The sequence below is a fragment of the Lynx canadensis genome, chromosome Y (assembly GCF_007474595.2).
Source record: "Lynx canadensis isolate LIC74 chromosome Y, mLynCan4.pri.v2, whole genome shotgun sequence".
NCBI lineage: Eukaryota > Metazoa > Chordata > Mammalia > Carnivora > Felidae > Lynx > Lynx canadensis.
The window spans coordinates 1159789-1183853 of record NC_050200.1 but is presented as its reverse complement, the minus strand read 5'-3'; the positions used below and the strand labels follow the sequence as shown (position 1 = coordinate 1183853).

The window sequence follows — 24065 nt, the reverse complement described above, 5'->3', positions numbered from 1 at the left end:
TGTGAGTGTAGGAATGTCAGAAAGAAGCAGAGCCATTTGAGAGGCTGTTTTTTATCTTTAGAAATTAGGAAACAAGGATCTGTGATTAAGTGATGATCATATGAATGAAAAAAGGGGGGGACATACAAGGGAGAAGTTTCAGGAGGAAAAGGAGAAGTTTCAGGAGGAAAAGACAAGATTGGACATTCCAGCTGACAAATTGCTCTCATAAAAAGCAAGCTTGGTTTTCTCCATATGAAAATATATACCAGTCTGGTGACTATTAGTCCTCCCTTCAGTATGTAGATTTGAGGAATCATCTGGGCCAGTAGTAGTTGAAACCATAGGAATAAAAAACAAGCTGAAGAAAAGAGGGCTGACTACACAGTCCTAGGCAAGCTGCAGTAAGTGATGAGGGGAGACAGAGGAAACTGTCATTAAGAAGACCAGAAGAAAACTAACATCACTTAAAAAAACTAAGAGATTTTCAAAAGTGAGGAAATTAGTTCTGAAACTAGTAGGTGAAACAACTCCTTTGGTTTATTGAAATATGACATAATATTATGTAAGTTTAGGGTATATTTGATACACCCTAAATAATTTGATAATGTGTATATATCGTGAGGTGATCACTACAGTAAGGTCAGTTAACACTCACTGTTGTCACATAATTATCTTCTTAAATATGTGATGAAAATATTAATATTTACTGTCTTAGCAGCTTTCCCCAAAGTCCTTTCATGGCAAAACTGTCAGGATTGCCTTCCTTTTCATGATTGAATGATATTCGATTGAATACATATACCCTACATTTTGTCTGTTCACCCACTGATGGATATTTAGGTATCTGGGCTATTAGGAATAATACTTTGATTAAAAAAGGACTGCAGATATATCTTCAACATAATGATTTCATTTCTTTTGGATATATATACCTAGACTGGGATTGTTAGATCATATTGTAGTTTATGTTTTTGAGGAACCCCTCTACTGGTTTCCATAGTGATTGTACCAGTTTACATTCCTACCACAGTATACAAAAAGGGCATCATTTCTGCATATCCTGGTCAACACTAGTCATCTGGGATTTGTTTTTGTTTTTGTTTTGTTTTTTTGATAATAGCTATTCTAACAGATACAAGGGGATTGTCTCATTGTGGTTTGATTTGCATTTGCCTGATCAGTAATATACTTATTTTAATGTACATAATGGCCACTATGTCTTTTTTTTTTCCAGAAACCCAGCTTCAGTTAGTTTTTATTTTTTTATTATTTTTTTCAGGTGTTTAATATTAAATTACATTCTAGTTTTAATTCAGATTCTAGTTAGTTACCATATACTGTAATACTGGTTTCAAGAGTAGAATTTAGTGATTCATCCCTTACATACGACATCCAGAACTCATCCTAATAAGTCTCCTTAGTACCCCTTACCTACTTAACCCATCTGTCACCCATCTCCCTCCATTAACCCTTTTGTTCTCTATACCTAAGAGTCTCTTACAGTTTGCTTCCCCCTCTCTTTTCTTTTTTCCATCACTATGTTCATCTGTTTCCATATGAGTGAAATCATAGGGAATTTGCCTTTCTCTGACTTATTTAGGTTAGCAAAGTATACTACATCTAGCTCCATCTATGCCCTTGGCACATGTCAAGCTTTCTTTTTAATGGTTAAGTAATATTCCATTTTATGTACATACCTCCTCTTCTTTATCATCAGTCAATGGATACTTGGGCTCTTTCTGTAATATGGCTATTGTTGATAATGATACCATAAACATCAGGGTGCATGTGTCCCTCTGAATCAGTATTTTTGTGTTGTCTGGGTAAAGACCTAGTCGTTTAATTGCTGTCTCATGGGGTATTTCTGTGTTTTAACTTTTAATTTGAATATTTGAGAGAGAGTGTGCATGCACCTGAGTGAGAAAATGCAAAGAAATAGAGGGAACAGAGGATCCCAAGCAGGCTCTGCGCTGACAGCAGAGAGCCTGATGTGGGGCTCAAAATCACTAGCAATGAAATCATGACCTGGGCTGAAGTCAGACACTTAACCAACTGAGCCACCCAGACACCCCTATTTTTAACTTTCTGAGGAATCTCCATACTGTTTTCTAGACTATTTGCACCATTTTCAATTCCCTCCAACAGAAGAGGATTCCCGTTTCTCTATATCCTTACCAACATCTGTTGTTTCCTGAGTTGTAGACTAACAGGTATGAGGTGGTATTTCATCATCCTTTTGAGTTGAATTTCCCTGATGATGAGTGATGTTGAGCATGTTTTCATGTGTCTGTTTGCCATCTGGATGTCTTTGAAACAAAGTGTCTGCTCATGTCTTCTGCCCATTTTTTAACTGTATTACTTATTTTGGGTGTTGAGTTTGAGAAGTTCTTTATAGATTTTGGGTACTGATCTGTGGTTGACTTTTAGTTTTGTTGATGGTTTCCTTCTCTGTACAGAAGCTTTTTATCTTTTTCTTTCTTTCTTTCTTTTTTGAAATTGTTTATTTTTTTAATTTTATTTTTTATGTTTTTAAATTTACATCCAAATTAGTTAGCATATAGTGCAACAATGATTTCAGGAGTAAATTCCTTAGTGCCCCTTACCCATTTGGCCCATCCCCCCCTCCCACAACCCCTCCAGTAACCCTCAGTTTCTTCTCCATATTTATGAGTGGTTCTGTTTGGTCCCCCTCCCTGTTTTTATATTATTTTTGTTTCCCTTCCCTTATGTTCATCTCTTTTGTCTCTGAAAATACTCATATGAGTGAAATCACATGATTTTTGTTTTTCTCTGACTAATTTCACTTAGCATAATATCCTCCAGTTCCATCCACATAGTTGCAAATGGCAAGATTTCATTCTTTTTGACTGCCGAGTAATACTCCATTGTATATATATATATACCACATCTCCTTTATCCATTCATCCCTCAATGGACATTTGGGCTCTTTCCATACTTTGGCTATTGTTGATAGTGCTGCTATAAACATGCGGGTGGGTGCATGTGTCCCTTCGAAACAGCACACCTGTATCCCTTGGATAAATGCTTAGTAGTGCAATTCCTGGGTTGTAGGGTAGTTCCATTTTTAGTTTTTTGAGGAACCTCCATACTGTTTTCTAGAGAGGCTGCACCAGCTTGCATTCCCAAGCCTTCATTTTTTTAATATGGTGCATCACATCTATTGACTTGTAGATGTTGAACTACTGTTGCAGCCCAAGGATTAAATAAATAACATTTTTATTGTTCACAATGCTTATAATGTGCTATTGGATTTAGTTTCCTAGAATTTTATTGGGAAATTTTGCATATGAATATTCATCAGCGATAAAGGTCTGTAGTTTCCCTTTCTTGTTATTGCCCTCACTTAGCTTTAATTATGAGGGTAATGCTAGGCTCATAAAATAACTTTGGGAGTGTTCTCTTATATGTTTCAAAAGACTTTGAGAGGATTGTTACTAATTTTTCTTAAATGTTTGGAAGAATTTGTCTATAAGAACCTCTGGTCCTGAAATTGTCTGTATTGGGAGATTTTATTTACCAAATCAGCCTTCCTACTGTACATTCACATTTTCTATTCCTTCAGAATTCAGTCTTGGAAAAGTATATGTATCTAGGACTGTATACATTTCTTGTAGGCTTTGTTTTCTGGATAGTTTGTAGTTCTGTGTTATAAGTATGTACTCTCTTGTGGCTTTCCTTTGAGAGTTGGTTATTTTCCATATTGGTAAGTTTTCATCATCTTATATTTTGTGTATCTATTATAGATACTTGCTTTGTGTTACCCTGAGAGTTGACATTATTTTATATATATAATAATCTGTTTAAGTTGCTAACACCTGAATTTTGATGACATATAAAAGCTATCCTTTTTATTCCCCTTCACAAATTGTTTTTATTGTCACAGGGTTTTTTTCATATTGTGTATCCACTAACAGATTGTAGCTGTAGTTTTTACTTTGTCCTTTAGGTTATATTAGTTAATATTTTAGTATTAGATTATTCTCAATTTGACTATATACTTACTTTTACTGGAGTACATTATATTTTCATATGTTTTTATGTTACTAATTACCTAGTTTTCACTTCAGCCTGAAAAACTCCTTTCAGTATTTCTTGTAAGACAGATCTCGTAGTGATGAAGTACGTAGGTTTTTGTTTCTTAGGGCAAGCATTTATCTTTTCTTAATTTCTTAAGGACAGTTGTGCCAGTTATGTATTGTTGGTTGGTAATTTTTCTTTGAACACTTTGAATGTATTATCCTGCCTTCTCCTACTTTGTAGTGTTTCTGCTGATTTTAAAAAATTTTAAAAATTCTGCTGATAGCCTGGTGGGCGTTCCCTTATATGAGTGATTTTTTTTTTTCTTGCTGCTGTTATATTCTTCTCTTTAATTTTAGACAGTTGTATTATAATGTGTCTTGGAGAAGATTGTTTGGGGTTGAAATTTTGTGGGGTTTTATGACCTTCATAAACTTAGATATCCGGATCTCCACAGTTTAAGCCTTTATTTCCTTAAATTAACTTCCCTCTCCCTTCTCTTTTTCTTTCTTTTCTGGAACTCCAGTAAAGTGTAGTTTATTTCCTCATTGATATCCTGTATTCACGTAAGCTGTTTTTAGCCTTTCTTATTTTTTATTTTTTTCTAAGTAGATTGTATCAAAGAGTGTCTTCTGTTCCACATATTTCATCTTCTACTTGTTCTTTTCTTGATGCTTTCTATGTCATTTTTTCATTTTATTCATTGTAGTGTTGGCCCTGGAACAACAGGGGTGTTAGAGGTGCTGTCAAAATCTGTATGTAACTTTTGATTTCCCCAAAATACTTAACTGCTGATAGCCTATTGTTGACTGGAAGCCTTACTGATAATATAGTCAATATATTTTGAATGTTGTATAAACATTATGCTTTTTTTTTGAGTTTATTTATTTATTTTGAGGGAGAAAGAGAGAGAGTACAAGAGGGGGAGGGGGAGAGGGAGGGAGAGAGAAAGAGGAAGAGAGAGAGGGAGAGGGAGAGAGAGAATCAGAAGCAGGCTTCACACTCTCAGCTCAGAGCCCAATGAAGGCTTGAACTCATGGACCATAACATCATAACCTCAGCCAAGATTCAGAGTCAGACATTAACCAACTGCATCCCCCAGGCTCCCTGTATATGTAGTTGTTTTTTATGATCCCTTTCTTTTTATTTTGTTAATGTATTAATTTTTTATTTTGTTGAATTTCTGTTTTCTTGTAGCTTGCTGAGCTTCCTTAATACTACTTCAAATTCTTATTATAGATTGCAGGTCTCCATTACTTTGGGGTTGGTGAATAGAAAATTATTATGTTCCTTTAATGGTATCATGTGAGGATTGATTTTGAATATTTTTAATATTCCTTGAAGTCTTGTATTGTCTTCACGTTTGAAGAAGTCAGTCTGATAGTGCCTCTAGGCTTAACTTCTTATTGGCTTTGGTAGAGAAACCTTTGCTGTAGCCCCATTAGGAACTCACGCTTTTTTCATACCTTGTTGGTGGATATGCCTGCTCTACAATTCTAGCTCCCTCTTTTGGGGCATTCTTAAGATTGTGTGCTTCTCTCAATTCTGCAAAGCCAGGCTGGGTAATGATAGCCTCAGGTTTGCTTTTCCTAGAAGGTGCTGAATTCTTAAGTTTGTGTGGTTTCTCCCAATCATAAAGACTGAATCCTGCCTTTACAGGAGCCAGCCATAGGGTTGAGTGTTTGTGCCGGTAAGCCACATAAAGTGTTGAGGTTGTCCATGGACTAATTGGTGGAATCCACAAACAAGACATCACCAGCATTTTGTGGATAAATTACCTGATGGAATCACGAAGCGGTTAGTAGGATTGCATCCCATTGGTGCCCTACTGATTTCCAAGAGCCTTACTGATTTCAGCAGGTTTCTGCTTCCGCGTCATGAAGGACATCTTAGTATTCTGGAGACGGTGAGAAAGAAGTGGGCTTCTTTGGCAGTGTCCTACACAAATAGGGAAGCCGGGCACTCATTTACAGGCTTTTACTTTCTCTCATGGAAAAAAGCACAGGCCTTTAGGGGTGATTAAAGTGAAACTACTCCTCTTCCTCATTTTGTTGTGTGTTCTCTCTCTCTTTTTTTTTTCTGTTTTCCTTTTTTTTTTTTATTTTTAATTTTTTGCCTACTTCTGGAACTTCTCCACTAGAATGCTGGAACTTCTCCACTAGAGAAGTTGGACTCCACTTGCCTCTGTCATCTGTTGGTAATAGGCTCAGTTGGTGTTTGGGGACGGTGGGCAAGGACAGTGGAAAGTTCTTCTTCCACTATGATGATCCAGGTTAAACTTTATCAGAGCTAATGAGATTGATTTTTCACCAGGAAACTTAAAGATACTTTAAATACTGTATCATTTTTATGGCATTCTTAATTGATCCAATTACATGTAGTTTTACTTAATTTTGCTTATAAAATTTTTAAAGTTTATCCTTTCATAATGGTATTTTAAATTTTATTTTCCATATTTTTTTAATGTTTATTATTTTGAGAGAGAGAGAGACAGAGTGTAAGTCGGGGGGGGGGGGGCAGAGAGAGAGGAAAACACAGAATCCGAAGCATGCTCCAGGCTCTGAGCTGTCAACACAGAGCCCAGCGTGGGGCTCGAACTCACAAACCCTGAGATGACCTCAGCCAAAGTTAACTACCTAACCGACTAAGCCACCGAGGCGCCCCATAATTGCCTTTTTTTTTTTTTTTAATGTTTTATTTATTTTGAGAGAGTACATGATCAGGAGAGGGGCAAAAGGAGAGAGACACAGGGGATCTGAATCAGGCTCTGCTTTGAAGGTAGTGAGCCTGACAGAGGGCTTGAACTCAGGAGAGATCATGACCTGAACCAAAGTGAGATGCCCAACTAATTGAGCCACCCACACACTCCCATGATGACATTTTTTAAAGAGGGAGAACGAAATAGAAATCCAGAGAGTTTGGAAAGAGAAAACAGCAACAGTTTATTTAGACCAAGAACATTTTCCAATATTTTGTGGTTAAAAAAAATACTAATGTAGTCTTCACCTTTTTATTTGAAGCATTTTAAATAAATAACATAAAGCCTATTTCTTGACTTGGATATGCCTTGGAGATGACATATAGTGGAAATTATTTCTATAAACTTAACTGAGTTTCTTACATGCATAAGAACCATGTACTTTTATGTATGAACATTAAGAGATACATAAGTATTAATTTTGTTTGTTTGTTTTTTGAGGGACAGAGAGAATCTCAAACACATTCAGTGCAGATATGTGGGGCTCAATGCCACAACTCTGAGATCTTGTCAGATGCTCAACTGACTGAGCCACCCAAGCGCCCCCATAAATTTTCTTTCAAAAAATACAATAAAGATAGAAGTGTAAAGACTGTGAAATTTCATAGGCAGGAGGGATTTTTTCTAACATTTTCTTTTAATGTGCACATGGGGGGAGGGGAGCATGCAGGGGATAAATCAAGGCACAGGTAATATGGAAGGCATTTCAGGTAGAAGAAAAACAAAGCCAAACATAACATTTGTGTCTTATGGGTACCAAAATATATTTAGGTGTATTTGTTTGGCTAAAGAAAGAGACAGAAACACAGATTGGGGTTTTGGAGGAAGGGAGAGGAAGATGAGTAAAGGGAAAGTATGAGGATAATGGTATTTAGGGCTGGTTGTTAGGATTATAGGCTAAGGAGCTTGAATTTTATTTGGTGTGAGCAGGAAGCTATTAAAACATTTATCATTATCGGGGACCTGGGTAGCTGAGTCGGTTAAGTGTGTCATGCTTAGTGTTGGCTCGGATCACGATTTTACCATTTGTGAGTTTGAGCCCCACATTGGGCTGGGTGCTGACAGTGCAGAGCCTGCTTGGGGTCCTCTCTCTCTCTCTCTCTCTCAAAATAGATTAATAGACATAAAAAAATTTCACCAATAGAAGTCTGACATCATTTAAATTATGCATCACAAATTTCACTCATTTTACATGTGTTAAAATGTACGCTTTTCTTTTTAATTTTATTTTTTTAATTTACATCCAAATTAGCATATATTGCAACAGTGATTTCAGGAGTAGATTGCTTAATGCCCCTTACCCATTTACCTCTCCCCACTCCCACAACCCCTCAGTAACCCTGTTTATTCTCCATATTTAAGAGTCTTATGTTTTGTCCCCTGCCCTGTTTTTATATTCTTTTTGCTTCCCTTCCCTTATGTTTATCTCTTTTGTCTTTTAAAGTCCTCATATGAGTGAAGTTATATGATATTTGTTTTTCTCTGACTGACTAATCTCACTTAGCATAGTCCCTTCCAGTTCCATCCATGTAGTTGCAAATGGCAAGATTTCATTCTTTTTGATTGCCAAGTCATACTCCATCGTGTGTGTGTGTGCGTGCGTGTGCGTGTATACACACGCACGCACGCACACACACCACATCTTCTTTATCCATTCATCCATTGATGGCCATTTGGGCTCTTTCTGTACTTTGGCTACTGTTGATAGTGCTGCTATAAACATGGGGGTTTATGTGTCCCTTCAAAACAGCACACTTGTATCCCATGGATACATGCCTAGTAGTGCAATTGCTGGGTCTAGGGTAGTTCTATTTTTAGTTTTTTGAGGAACCTCCATACTGTTTTCCAGAGTGGCTGCACCAGCTGGCATTCCCACCAACAATGCAAAAGAGATCCTGTCTCCTCATCCTCGCCAACATCTGCTGTTGCCTGAGTTGTTAATGTTAGCCATTCTGACAGGTGTGAGGTGGTATCTCATTATGGTTTTGATTTGTATTTCCCTGATGATGAGTGATGTTGAGCATCTTTTCATGTGTCAGTTGGACATCAGGATGTCTTCTTTGGAAAAGTGTCTGTTTATGTCTTTTGCCCATTTCTTCACTGGATTATTTATATTTTTCGTGGGGGAGGGTGTTGAGTTTGGTAAGTTCTTTATAGATTTTGGACCTGTTTATCTGATATGTCATTTGCAAATGTTTTCTCCCATTCTGTCCATTGCCTTTTAGTTTTGCTGATTGTTTCCTTCTCTGTGCAGAAGCTTTTCATTTTGATGAGTTCCCAGTAGTTCATTTTTGCTTTTGTTTCCCTTGCCTCTGGAGACGTGTTCAGTAAGAAGTTACTGCGTCTGAGATCAAAGAGGTTTTTGCCTGCTTTCTCCTCCACAGTTTTGATGGCTTCCTGTCTTACATTTAGGTCTTTCATCCATTTTGAGTTTATTTTTGTATATGGTGTAAGAAAGTAGTCCAGGTTTATTTCTCTGTATGTCACTTCCAGTTTTCCCAGCAACACTTGCTGAGGACACTCTCTTTATTCCATTTGATGGTCTTTTCCTCAAAGATTAGTTGGCCATACGTTTGTGGGTCCATTTCTGGGTTCTCTATTCTGTTCCATTGACCTGAGAGTCTGTTCTTGTGCCAAGGTTTTGTTTTAATTATATAGGTTAAGTATCAAATACAAAAATATTTGTTTTGAAAAAAGTTTATACTGTACTGACAGACATGAAAGGAGAGTGAGTCATGTCATTCCATGAAGGGCCACATGGGGAAGGATCAGAGGAGGAGAGGAGACAGCATGGCCTGGAAGCCTATATTAGGAAGGAAGACAAGATGTGGTATATTTGGTGGGTTGATTGGCCAGTTTTAATAATTTCCTTGGGGTATTTTATGGTATGGGGAATGTTGGATTGGTATGTAGATTAAAGTTTGGGGATATGGGTCTGATTGGTTGGTTTGTATTATGACAGTGTACTTAGAGGGGAGACATTTGTTCTCTGTAGGGTTTAGCCAGCTCAGGAGGAAGCTATGTCTCCAGGATCAAGGCCCCAAATGAGAAAGCATGAAGCATACAGAAAATAAGAAATTATCACCAATAAGCTGCATTACTTGGAGTTCGAATAGGCATATATTTTGTATACCATCAGCAAAAATTATAAAGAGTAGAAACTGTATCTAATAGCATTTTTGAAGGTGAATTAGAAAGTGAGAAAGTGGAGATTGGAAAGCTAATTAAGAAGCTTAGTAGTTGTGGGACAACTGGGTGGCTCAGTCAGTTAAGCGTCTGACTTCGGCTCAGATCATGATATCGCAGTTTGTGGGTTTGAGCCCATGTTGCGCTCTTTGCTGACAGCTCAGAGCCTGGAACCTGCTTCAAATTCTATGTCTCCCTCTCTCTACCCCTCCCCTGTTTGTACTCTGCCTCTCTCTTTCAAAAATAAACATTAGACAGACACACACATATTTTTATATATGTTTATATAAACATTTATATGTTTATATTTGTTTAAATAATGATATATATTTATATAATATATATGGAATGTTTATTTATTTTTATGTACATAAAAGAGGCTTACATAGTACTTGTAACATAAGTAAATCATGGCCCCTGGTAATTCTCCCTTTCTTGCTCCTTTTATGCACTTGCTTTTTAGGCCTGTATATGTGCTTTAACTTTTTTTTTTTTTTTTTTGGGAAACTGGCTGTTTATCCTGTCTATCCCAAGGCAAATTTGGTAAATAACCTTCTTCAACTCTGTCTTTTTTGAGAGAGAGAGAGAGAGAGAGAGAAGAAAAGAGACAGGAAGAGAGGGGTGGGGGAAAGAGAGGGAAAGAGCATATGCACACAAGTCTTATGGTTTTAGGTATCTTATATAGATGGTACCTTCATTTTACTTTGTTCAAAGATGAATTTATTTTTTACCTTTTGTAGCTGGTACCAATTCACCTGTGGCCTGGAGAACCTAAATACACTGTGAGAATTATTTCTGCAGTCAGAAGGTCAGTTAAGATAGGTCACTTATAAGGTACACAGAAATGTCCAAAGAGTGTTTACCATTGTTAATGATTTTTGAATTTCTATCATTTTATAATCTAGGAAGGAAGATTGCAGACTACATTACATTAAAAGGTGTAGTAAAATCTTGGTGAAACTCCCCCAATACAAATTGTGTTAAGGTGAACATGAAAGAGTCATTGGATTGCTGGTAGAGAAGAGGCAAGAGGGAGTCATCTGGGGTATAAGAAATGTTGTGTATTGTAATCTGAATAATGTTACTATAAGTTTAAATATATACTTAAAAGTATAAACATTTATATATATAAATTATTAAGCAGAACACTCAAGATATATGTTCTTTATGTAAGTAATACTGTAATTAAAACAAAAATTCCCAAACACAGTTAACTTGTTTAACTCCTTTTCACCCATTAAATGATACAGCTGCTCATACATCAGTATAAATCAGACGTTCCCTTTTATTATATTTGATAGGGTTTGATAAATTAAATTTGAACATTTCAGAAATGTGAAGATCATGATGACATTTTAAGTATGTGATATAATTAATATTTGGTGTACTTTATTTCCTGGCTTAGGAGCTGTGACTAATGAGAATCAAAGGCCATGGATGAAGATGAACTTGAATTGCAGCCACAAGAGCCAAACTCCTTTTTCGATGGAATAGGTATATCTAATTCTTGGGTTGTTCCACTTCCCAAATTTGGAGTTTGCTTATCAAGAGGATAAGTTGCTAGATCTTAACACTGATTCATTATTAAGGATCTTACATCCTTTCAGAGTCTCCCAGCCAGCTCATAATCTTGTCAATACCCCATTAATATCAAAAATGCGTGTTGTCCCGTTATTCTCATTTTCCCTAGTTACACCATTAATCCTATCAGTTCTTCCTTTGGAAGTTTTTCATGACTATTTCTGCTTGTAATTAGTTTTGTATTGTTGCAACAATATATTTCCACAAATTTGGTGACTAAAACCGTGCCAATTTGTTACCTTACAATTTTGAAGATTATAAGTGCTTGTACAGTGTATTATAGTTCAACTGGTACAGAATTTTGCAAACCAAAGTCAAGGTTTTAGCAGGCTGCGTTCTTTCTGGAGCCTCTGAGAGAGAATCTTCCTTCATGAACATTCAAACTTTTGGCCAGATTTAGTTCCCTATACTTGTCTTCTTTTCTTATGAACTATTAGCCTGGACCTTTTTTTGTTTCTTGAGGCTGCTCACATTCCCTCTCATGCTTTACATGTCATTTCCTTTAGCAACAGTGAGTTGAGTCCTTCTCATGCTTTGATCTTTTTGACATTCCGTTCATCATGTAGCATCTGACTTCAGCCGGCAGCTTATCCAGTATAATTGACCTTCTATCCATAACCCTAATTATATATTCAAGGTTTCTTTTACTGTGTCACATAATCTATTTGAAGATCCAGGGATTTGGGTGTGGATATCTTTCTTTGGGAGACCATTCTGCCCCCAAACTTCTTTGTTCCCCCCACAATAAAATTTAACACTTTCTTCTGAGATACTCAGATTTAACATCCCAAATTCTCATCTGAAATTAAGCAGCTCAGCTGCATCCCCATTGTTTTAGAATATAGCGGGTTTTTTTCTTTTATTTTGAGACTTTGATTTGCCATCTGATTCCTTCCTTGGCCCATTGCTTGTGTAGTAGTGTGTTGTTTAATATTTACATATTAAATATTTATCGAAAGGAATTGAACAGCTCAGAAATTTTCATAGCATATAAATCAGGGGCCGATAATACTTGAGGAGTGGTTCATTAAGTACTTCTGGGGCACAGAGTTTTCTTTACCAGTGGACTTGTGAAGCTAAGCAACAAGCTATCTACTCCCATTATGAGTGGTAGTGCAGTTTTTAATATTCTGGTTACAACAGAATTAAAAGGAAGGTAAATGGAGTCTGTAGTCTAAAGAAGTTTTGAAATACAATTGGGTAAACTCCATTAGTTCCCAAGCCCTGGGAATAATCTTCATGGTTGATGGCTCCCTGCTCTGAGTCATCTTTGGTTTTTGTTGTTTTTGTTTGTTTGTTTTTGTTTTTCCCTATCAGTGATAGCAGGTGTTCTTATTAGCTTGCTCCCTGCACCTAGACTTTGGGAGTCCAGCAGTTCTTAACACGGTCTCCATGCCTTTCAGTCCAAGTTAGTATTTAAGGCATTCAAGATCATATTGTTTCTGGTGGTATAAAATTTTTTTTAAGAGTTTTGTGCGTCTCCTGGGTCATGAGAATTTACTTCATTAGACAAGTGATTCCCTTTACATACCTTTCAGAAATACTATATTTCTTTTTGACTTCCTAGAAATGGCTGAGGGATACTGCTTTTAAGGTCCTTAGACGTACCTTAGTTTGATTGAGGGATTTTGTGAGGCACACAATTAATGGCCTCAGACATGAAATGACTCACTTTTCACATCTGTTGATCTTCAAAGAGGAGATCTAGAATCATTAGACTACTGTTTCTCTAGAACTTTCTTTCTGAAAATTTAATTTTTTTAATTTAATTTTTTCTTTTTCTTTTGTCATCTCTATAGGCTGAGAATTTGCCAGATTATTAAATCATGCTGTTTTTTTGTTTATTGTTTCTTCTCTCAACTTATCTTTTTTTTTTTTTTTTTTTTTTTTTTTTTTTTTTTTTTACTATAAGCAATAGAAGAAACCAGGTCACATCTTCAGCACTCTGCTGAAATCTAAGCTAAATATCTGAGTTCACAAGTTATGCTTCCCACATAACTGCAGCATACAGTTTTGCTAAGCTCTGTGTCAGTGTTTAACAAAAATATTACTTCTTTCAGTTTCCAGTAACCTGTTTCTTCCTTTTAACCACTACTGGCAAAGTTCTTAAAATGGGGATTTCCATTAACAGTCTGTATATGGTGACTTAGGTATTCTCTGAGTCTACAGTGTTCATTTCTTCTTTCTGAGTTCTCAGTAGCATGGATTGTTAACATCCATAATTCTCCCAGTGGTCTGTTCAAGGGAATACTGCATTCCAGAGCCACTTAACAATTGTAGGTGTTGTATAGCAGCACTTTACTCTCTACCAAAATCTGATTTATTTCAATTACAATGCCAAAGTTAAATTTAGCAGTTTAAATCAATAAAATTCATTGTTTCTCTGTTTCTATGGGTCAGAAATCTATCATGGCATGACTGGACTTTCTGCTTTGGATTTCATAGGGCTGAAATAAAGGTGTCAATGGGGTGTTGTTCCTTTCTGGGACTCTGGGGATGGTTCTCATTCCAAGCTAACTGGGAATCAGTTTACTTCCTTTCACCTGTGGGACTGAAGTCCTCATTTCCTTGGTAGCTTTCAGCTGAGGGGACATCTTTCCTCCTTGTGTCTGCTTGTGTTCCTTGTCATGCTTTCCATGTAGCCCATGCAGCAACATTGAATTGAGTCTCTCAAACTTAAAATTCCACTTTACTCTCTAATGCCACTTGGGAAAATTCTGCTTTAAGTGTTCATGTGATCAGATTGGACCCACTTAAAAGTTTTAGTGTAAGTTTTATGACCTTAGTTACATCTGCAAAGTCCTTACAGGACTATACTGTGACATATTCACAGTTCCAGTAATTGGAATGTGGACATCTTGCAGGGGCGGGTTCAGTGAGGTGGATAGGCTAGGAAGTCTGCCTGCCACTTAACCACTGCTCTTACCAGTTTCTACCACTTCACCCAGGTCCTGTTACCTCATTTAAACTTATAATATTAAAAACTGTTTTCCTCACTCTCAGTTTCCTTCTTTTATTTACCACCCCAATAGTATACTCATCCTACCGTAACACCTGGAGCATGTCATTTCACTTTTTCATTGCCCAGGAGATAAGGTATAAAGGTCCTCTGCATTTTGACATTTTCCCACTTTCACAGCCCTGTTTATCAGGAGGATTCTCAAGGAACCTTATGCATCAGGCATATAGAGTCTTGCTTATTTCTTCAACTGCACAAGGAAAATTATATTCATGAAGTTTTAATAGTGGGAAAAAAATGGGTAACCAGATTACCCAAGGTTCTAAGTAAATAATATTGAAAAGCATTGCACTAGATTTTATAATATAAAATTGCTTTCTATTACCTACTCTTACTAATTAAAATTTCAATCATTCAGTTTTATGTGATCATATTTGCTATATATTAAAGAAGAAATAGTAACTTTACCAAGAAATACGAAGGTTAAGTGTGCTTTCTAAATCCTGTGGGGGGTGTGTGTGTCAGACAGTTTGGGGTAGTGTTTTGACTTATGCTTGGTAGTGTCCCTTTGATGATGGTAAATGCAAAGTTAACTCTTTCTTCATTTGAACATAGTGAAGTATAATTAATGTGTTTAATAGAGAAGCTGTAAGTTTTTTGGAGAAAAACAGTATTTACCAGCTTAATTTTACCACAGTAATCTTGGGTCATGGAGTAAGTGGTAGATTGAAGGACTGTTTGCATTTTAGCCCTCATAATTAACACTAATAGTTTTCATTCGTCTTTGAGCAAGTCACTTAATCTGCCAGGGCCTCTGTTTTCATGTCCTAATAATAATGAAACCTCTCATTACAGTTTTTCAGAACACTTCACATACATTCCCATTTTGATCATCACAACAGTCCTGTGAGGTATGCATGGCAGATACTACTGTCCTCATTTTACTGACAGGAAACTGAAACTCAGAGGTTAAATGACTTGCCTAAGGTCACAAAATGAGGAAGTTCTAAACGTGTCTCTCTGACTTAGGTCTTGTAAGCAGTGCTCTTGCCTTTAAGTGCTTTTATGTTTATGTCTTTAACATGAAATTAGAGTAACATATTGTTTGATGCGAATTATTACACACCAAAGATAAATGAAAATAAAGCATTTAATGGAAATTCTACAGAAATGAAAGAAAACATTTTCTCATTATTTCTATATGTAATTCAAATTGGCATTAACTGACTTTAAAGACTTCCTGCAGGTTGCACTATTTTTTTGGCCTTTATTGATCTTTTTTGTTTGAATAATCTCTGTATTTCTCTGATGGCCTAGTCAGTGAGACACAGTCACTGTGTGAGTCACATTCTTAAACTCAACTGTTCTGAGTCATAGCCAGGAACAGTAGCTAGCTAACTGACTAGCATATTTGTTCTAAGGACCAGGAGCCAAGATAACAGTTTTGTTGTATTTTATTTCATGTTACAATTTTGGTAAGGATATCTTATTTCTGTCTCACTCATCTTATTCATTCAAAGTCATACTTAACTGAGCACCATATTCTATGCAAACAATTGTGTGATCTTGGTGAAGTCATTTAATCTCGCTGGGCTGCAATTATTTCACTCCTGTACCTTTATTATTTAACTACAGAGTGGACTAACATAGGGTTTCTTACAATCTGTGGAACTACCTCGGAGATTGGAGTGTGGGTAATTGGAGGAGGCTAGCCAGAGGCTGAGTACCCCTTGTGAAATTCTAAATCCTGCCTCCACATTCACTCTCCATGCTCCAGAGTAGCTTCAGTTTTATTCATCTTTATCTATCCACAGAGGTCCTTAATCAGTTGTGTTTACCTATCTGTAGGCTTCTCTCTCTTTTCATTTATGCTCCAATCCTTTTCTAGCCTAAATTCAGTTTAATGAGTGAATTTCCAGTCACATATGCAGAATACTTTTGGAACATTACACCAGAATAGAGTGGTTGATTCTAAAGAGTGTAACAAAAAAAAGAAAACAAATGTGTAGTAGTGTTGAAAAGTTAAGAAAACTAATATATTTAAAGAATTGTGGAAAAAAATGAAAAGAAATGGAACAGATACAAAAGGAAAATGGTTTGTTTTCTGGATTTATGTTAGCCTCTTTAATGTTTACAATTATCCCTTAAGGTTTTTTTCCTAAAATCTTTTTGTGTTTATGATGTTCTAAAATACTTTTCTTTGACAACTGCCCCATGTTTTTTGTTTCCTTACATTTCTTTACTTATTAATTGATTAGAGTTGAGTAAAAGCAGTTCTTATGTTAATTTGTATTTGTTATATGAATCAACAATAAATTCTTTATTTCCTTAATCTGTTTTAAAGTTTGAGAAAACTGAGGATATATTCTGTTTTCTGGTAGAAATTAACATTTATATCATTTTACAGTCATGCATGCATGCCTGAAATTTGTCATTTTAATTTTTGTTTTTTGAAGGAACTGATGCTACTACGCACATGGATGGTGATCAGATTGTTGTGGAAGTTCAAGAAACTGTTTTTGTTTCAGATGTTGTGGATTCTGATATAACTGTACATAACTTTGTTCCTGATGACCCAGACTCAGTTGTAATCCAAGATGTTATTGAGGATGTTGTTATTGAGGATGTTCAGTGTTCAGATGTCTTAGAAGAAGCAGATGTATCTGAAAATGTCATCATTCCTGAGCAAGTGCTAGGCTCAGATGTAACTGAAGAAGTTTCTGTAGCACATTGTACGGTCCCAGATGATGTTTTAGCTTCTGACCTAACTTCAGCTTCAATATCTATGCCAGAACATGTCTTAACAAGTGAATCTATACATGTGTCTGATGTTGGACATGTTGAACATATGGTTCATGATAGTGTAGTAGAAGCAGAAATCATCACTGATCCTCTGACAACGGACATTGTTTCAGAAGAAGTATTAGTAGCAGATTGTGCCTCTGAAGCAGTCATAGATGCCAATGGGATCCCTGTGGACCAGCAAGATGATGACAAAAGCAACTGTGAAGACTACCTTATGATTTCCTGTAAGTGTTTATGTACAGTGATTGTCAGATATTTTTGAAGCCTTTCTTTTCCATTATATATCACGATGATATTTTCTTCACTTAAAACTTACTTGAAAATTTTCAAGATAAGTGTCTTAAGTCTATGTGCATTATTGTTTTAGGTTGGATCTTGTTAACATAAGCCATAAATAAGAAAGCTAAAATGGTAAAAGTAAGGAGTTATTTCTCTGTGAGAATGGAATACAAAGATGAGAAAAATAAAGGCTGGAAAGAATGAACTATGTGAAATCATGAACAATGTATTAACATCACTTTCACCATTGAACCTTCAAAGGATTTGAGCTTGAAAAAAATCTATTGTCTTTATTGTGCAGTCACGTCTGCACTTAACCTTCTTCATACCAATACTGTTTTCCAGCAAAGTAATGATCGTATTTTAAAAAACAAATTTACTATTGACTTTGGAACTCTATGAGTATAATGTCTTTAAATAAAGTAGTCAAGTACATAATGTAAACAACTAATTTATGCAGACTTTTAGATTGATTAGAGATTTAATATCTTTGGTTTTATACTGTTCACTGCTTCTTATGGGATACTGGCTTTCTTGATTGGATTAACTTCTTTACCAACTAGAACATAATTAGATATATTTTTGCTTATATAGTAGATCTCATAATTCTGTTAGTAGATCTTCTGGTAGGTGTCTCTGATTTTTCTGTTTTTCTGCCTAAAACAGAAGAGATAGTAAAATACGTTTTTCACGTATTTTATATTTTTTCATGTGTGTACTTAATTTCTCTTATTCTATGGCTAATTATTCAATATATATATAGTTTATTATTGGAAGCTGCCTACCAGGTAATCCTTTTTTTTTTTTTTTTTTTTTATTTGTCTATCTAATTTTTTTTTAATCTGGTAGAATACAGGCTAAAATTTTGGAATTTTAATTTAATTTTATTTTTTTTTACATTTATTTTTGAGAGAGAGAGAGCACACGAGGGCAGGAGGGTATGGGGGGGCGCGGGCAGAGAGAGAAGGAGACACAGAATCCGAAGCAGGCTCCAGGCTCTGAGCTGTCAGCAAAGAGCATGACCCAGGGCTTGAACTCACAAACTGTGAGATCATGACCTGAGCTGAAGTTGGATGCTCAACTCACCTAGATGGCCATAAAATTTTGGAATTTTAAAAATAAGTATACACCAGGAAATATATTTTAAATGTAAATAAGGATATTTTAGGGAAAAGGTCTTTACATTTTTTAAAGTTTGTCTTGATAAATTAAGAAAGAAGTTTTTTATTAGACTAGAATTGATGTCTTTTTATGTAAGAACTCTAAAATATATTTCAAAAATATGAAAGCGGAAGGGCATTTGGGTGTCCTAGTTATTTCAGCATCAGACTCCTTTTGGCCTAGGTCATAATCTCATAGTTGTGGGGTCTGGCTCCACAATCAGTGTGGAGCCTGCTTAAGATTTTCTCTCTCTCCCTCTGCCTTTCCCCACTTCCCTCTCTCTAAAATTAAAAAAAAAAAAAAGAATTTTTTCTAAATTAGAAATTATTAAAGCTGATCTATAATATTTTATTTATTTTTTTTTCAACGTTTATTTATTTTTGGGACAGAGAGAGACAGAGCATGAACGGGGGAGGGGCAGAGAGAGAGGGAGACACAGAATCGGAAACAGGCTCCAGGCTCTGAGCCATCAGCCCAGAGCCTGACGCGGGGCTCGAACTCACGGACCGCGAGATCGTGACCTGGCTGAAGTCGGACGCTTAACCGACTGCGCCACCCAGGCGCCCCTGATCTATAATATTTTAAAGGACATATTACAAAGCAGTAAAAGGAGATAGCAATTAAATTGTTATGGAGAATTTGATTTCAAGAGTTGTCACATTATATTTTTTAAAACATTTAATTTTCAACAAAAATTATGAGACATGCAAAGAAACAATAATTGCAGTAGAAACACAAGAAAAAGGAAAAAAAGTATAATTATAAGTAGGAACTTATTATGAGGAAAACCAGATAGTGAACTTAATAACAAAGGTTTTAAATCACCCGTTTAAATTTGTTCAAAAACTAAGGAAAACCATTTGTAAAGAACTAAAGTGTGAGAATGAAGAAAAAGGAAAAAAAGTATAATTATAAGTAGGAACTTATTATGAGGAAAACCAGATAGTGAACTTAATAACAAAGGTTTTAAATCACCCGTTTAAATTTGTTCAAAAACTAAGGAAAACCATTTGTAAAGAACTAAAGTGTGAGAATGATATCTCACGAAATAGAGAATATCAATAAAGAGAAATTCTCTTTTATTGTTTTTTAATGTTTATTTTTGAGAGTGAGCACAAGTTGGGTAGGGGCAGAGAGAGAGGGAGACACAGAATCTGAAGGAGGCTCCAGACTCTAAGCACTACCCTACATGGGTTCAGACTCACAAACTGTGAAATCATGACCTGAGTTGAAATCGAACTGACTAAGCCACCGAGGTTCCCCAATAAAGAGAAGTTTTAAAATAAATAGAAATTCTGGACTTTGAAATTACAATAAACTGGGGACTCCTGGGTGACTCACTCAGTTAAGCAGCCAATTCTTGTTTTCATCTCAGGTCATGATCTCACAGTTTGTGAGTTCAACCTTGCATCAGGTTCATGCTGACATCTCAGAGCCTGCTTGGGATTCTCTTTGTTCCTCTCTCTCTGTCTCTCCCCTGCTGACACACCCTCTCTCTCTCTCTCTCTCTCTCTCTCTCTCTCTCTCTCTCTCTCTCTCTCTCTCTCAAAATAAATTAATATACTTAAAAAAAAACTGCACACACACCCACAAAAATTGAAGACCTCTGTAGGAGTTAAAATTGAAAACATCTTAGAACAAAAGAGAAGCACAAGAAAAAAAATGCATGTATTCATCAAGTTTGAAAATGTTTTTGTTTACCAGAAACTGTCAAGAAAGTGAAAAGATAACAGAGAATGGAAGGAAATATTTGAAAAGCATATACCTAAGGACCTAGTACCCAAGGAACCAGAACATATAAAGAATATCTGCAATTCAATAATAAATAGCAGTCCAATTAAAAAGGGGTATAGACTTGAATAGACATTTCTCCAAAGAAGAAAATAAGCACATGAAAGATGTTCAACATCATTAGACATTTTGGGGATGCAGATCAAAACCTGAATGAGTTAATCATTCACACTTTCAGATGGCTATTTGAACCTTGGGGGTTTATGAGGTCAAGCACTTCATCAGGCTCTGCACTGACAGAGCCTTTCTGCCTGCCCCTCTTGTGCATTCTCTCTCAAAATAAATAAACACACTTTAACAAGAAAAAAATATCAATAGTATTCTTACAGGTTTTATTGATTTATTTATTTATTGATAGATTTATTGATAGATTAATAGGATTTGATCACAATAAGATGTATCTTGTCTACAAAAACTAAGGTTTCTTTAAAGTGAAGCATGAGAATTGCTTAAAATTAGGACAGTTGGAGTGTTCTGGTGGGGTTGTGGGTATTGGGAGAGAATAATGATTACAAAGGCAGAAGGCAGTTTGAGTGTTCTTAGTTGCTAGGATCTTTGGTTTATGAAAGCTGACAGATATCTTGTGAGAAATCTGGGGAAGGGGAAATCAGACAGTTGTTATGTTCATTGGGGTAGGCTGTGGTTGATAAACCTGAATAGCAACCTGCACTTGTTTTTAGGCAAGCCATCAGTAATAAGAACATGAGAATGATAAAAGATTTCTCTATTTATAAGATTAATTAGACAGAATACAGTTGCAGCATCCTTTTTTCTTCTTGCAGTATTGTAGTCAGTTCTCTAGAAACTTAGAAAAGTGAGATAAATACAACCAACTAAAAATGAAATGAAAATCTGAGTTTTGAAGACTATCTTTTTCATTCCTTCCCCTTACATTTAACTTACCAGCTCAGTGAACTTGAGGCAAATCACATACTACCCCCAAATTTTTCTTTATTTGGAAAAAGTGAAATAAAATACAAGTGTTGAAGAAATTATAAGATATCATGCAAAATGGTGATTATTAGAAGCAGTCTTTTCCAGAAATTTAGAGAAACCACATTTTTTAAAAAGACAATTATATAGAAATAATTTACTGCTGTCTGAAGATATTTATTCAAGCCTTCTTTGTTTTTAAATTTTAATGGCAGTTTTAAAACCACAGTTAGATTTTACATGATAATAGGACACTTAAGGTGTGTGGGATTTTTTTAATAAGTTGCTTTTGTAATAATTCATTTAGGAATAGCTTTGCTGTTCTCAGGTAGATCTGACATTGGATTTTTTTTTTTTTTTTAAATACACTTTTTAAAGCATAGTAGAAGCACCAGGGGCACCTGGGTGGCTCCATCGATTAAGAGTCCAACTGTAGCTCAGGTCATCATCTTGCAGTTCGTGATTTTCAGCCCCACATTGGGTTTGCTGATGTTGGCGCAGAGCCTGCTTCAGATCCTCTGTGCCCCTCTTTCTCCCTGTCCCCTGCTTGTACTCTCCAAAAAAAAAAACTAAATACTAAAAAAATGATAACAGAAAGATCTTTTATAACTGCAGGTTAAATACATGACATTTTTCAAGCTCCACAGTCATTAGATAGTCTGTTCTTTAAAGAGTTTAATTTTATGACTACCCAGAAATTAACATTTAAGAACATTTTATGTGATCATCTGTACATAAGGCATTAGATTTTTCAGTACCTGCTTAGAATCACTTTTTACAAACCTTCTGATAGAGGCCAACTTCCCCAAAAGATTAGTACTTTAGAGAAGTTGTAGATTTATTCAGAACTATCCTAAATAGTTTCCTGAGATCTCTGTCCTAATGCTGTCTCAGTTTGACATTCCAAAGCCACCTTCAGGAAAATAACCTTGGCTCAGTCAGCTGGATGTGTCAAAAAACAAGTATTTAACATTGAAGAAAAGACTGTACATAATATTAGAATGAAGGGCATGATGCCTGTTTTTGCCCACAAACTATATAAAACATAGCTAAAATACCTTATGTTATATACGGTTTAGGAAAGCTTTGTATCTATGTATATATAATGCAGAGAGTACATATTCATATCCTAAAGCTCTTCTTGGACAGCTCTTTCTCTTTCACTTCTCAAATACTTAACTTGGTCTGTCATTCTTTAGGCAAAGTCGTTGCCTCCTCTTACTCCTGTATATATACCTGAAGATAACCAATCAGGATGTTTTCCTGCTTTCCTCTCCTGCTCTCTTTTCCTTAAGAAGCTAACTACATTTCTATTGATCTGTCCTCCAGTGTTAAAAGGAATAGTGTGTTTCTTCTTAAATGCTTAAGGCAAATTTCTTAAGAATTATATTTTCTCCTTATTTCATCTCCAATTCCCTCTGAGACTTGGACCTCGTAATTACTGTGTCCTCTAACTCCAGCCTCGTACTTATTACTTTACTACTCTCACAGATTATGAACATAATTACATATTTTTATTGGTGAAATAGTTGTCTCTTTGATCCTCTAATCCATTCTGACTACTCTCCTTTGTTCTTTTTTTTTTTTCATTCTAAACTTTTTAAAGAAATTAACATCTTTATAGATCCTCAGCCTCCTTGAATCTGATTCCATATAGCATCCACTAAAACACTTTAACCAAGAGTGGTTATAACACTTTAACTAACCAGGTATTCCTCCTTGGCTTTGTACTTGTCCTGTTATTGCTATGGGCATTAGTAGGACTTTCTGTGTTTGTAAGATTTCTAGATGCTGAAGTAGTTTTGTTCATGGAATGTATTGGGATGGGATGTTCTTGATTTTAATAACAAACTAAATTAGATAATGTGTTAATGTATTTTCATTTTTTTTAAATTTTTTTTTTTTCAACGTTTATTTATTTTTGGGACGGAGAGAGACAGAGCATGAACGGGGGAGGGGCAGAGAGAGAGGGAGACACAGAATCGGAAACAGGCTCCAGGCTCTGAGCCATCAGCCCAGAGCCCGACGCGGGGCTCGAACTCACGGACCGCAAGATTGTGACCTGGCTGAAGTCGGACGCTTAACCGACTGCGCCACCCAGGCGCCCCTGTATTTTCATTTTTTAATGTAGTCTTTTAAAGTACTAAATTCATCTTAATATTAGGTATAATTAATTTTATGTAAGAGTTTTGATTAGACAAATGAAATTTTTGTGTGGTTTTTTTGATGTTTATTTATCTTGAGACAGAGATTGCCAGCAGTGGAGGGCAGAGATAATTCCAGGCAGGCTCCACATTGTCAGCACAGAGGCCGAGTCAGGGCTCAAACTCATAAACCATGAGACCGTGACCTGAGCCAAAATCAAGAGTCAGGCAGTGGACTGACTAAGTCACCCAGACACTACAGATTTTTAGATCTTTTAAAGAATTTGATATGAGGGATGCTTGGGTGTCTCAGTTGGTTAAGTGTCCAATTCCAGCTCAGGTCACAGTCACACAGCTCATGAGTTCAAGCCTCACATCAGGCTCTCTGCTGTCAGTATAGGGCCTGCTTAGGATCCTCTGTCTCCCTCTTCTCTGACCCTTCCCACCT

At 36.0% G+C, this 24065-nt stretch overlaps 1 protein-coding gene across 14 annotated transcripts in view; it reads left to right on the top strand.

Annotated features, from left to right (window-relative positions):
• Window positions 1-24065, top strand: part of LOC115508104 (zinc finger X-chromosomal protein-like) — a 52018-nt gene that overhangs the window by 21072 nt on the left and 6881 nt on the right. For 2 of the 14 annotated variants that reach the window (XM_030306484.1, XM_030306486.1), the window contains exons 2-3: window positions 11370-11458; window positions 16961-17533. In XM_030306484.1, the coding sequence (XP_030162344.1) occupies window positions 11398-11458; window positions 16961-17533 (634 nt within the window). In that variant the 5' untranslated portion in view covers window positions 11370-11397. Of the gene's footprint in view, window positions 1-2094; window positions 2193-10282; window positions 11459-15359; window positions 15416-16960; window positions 17534-24065 lie in introns of those variants that run through there. The other 12 variants (XM_030306483.1, XM_032592303.1, XM_030306482.1 and 9 more) reach the window with 12 other exon arrangements.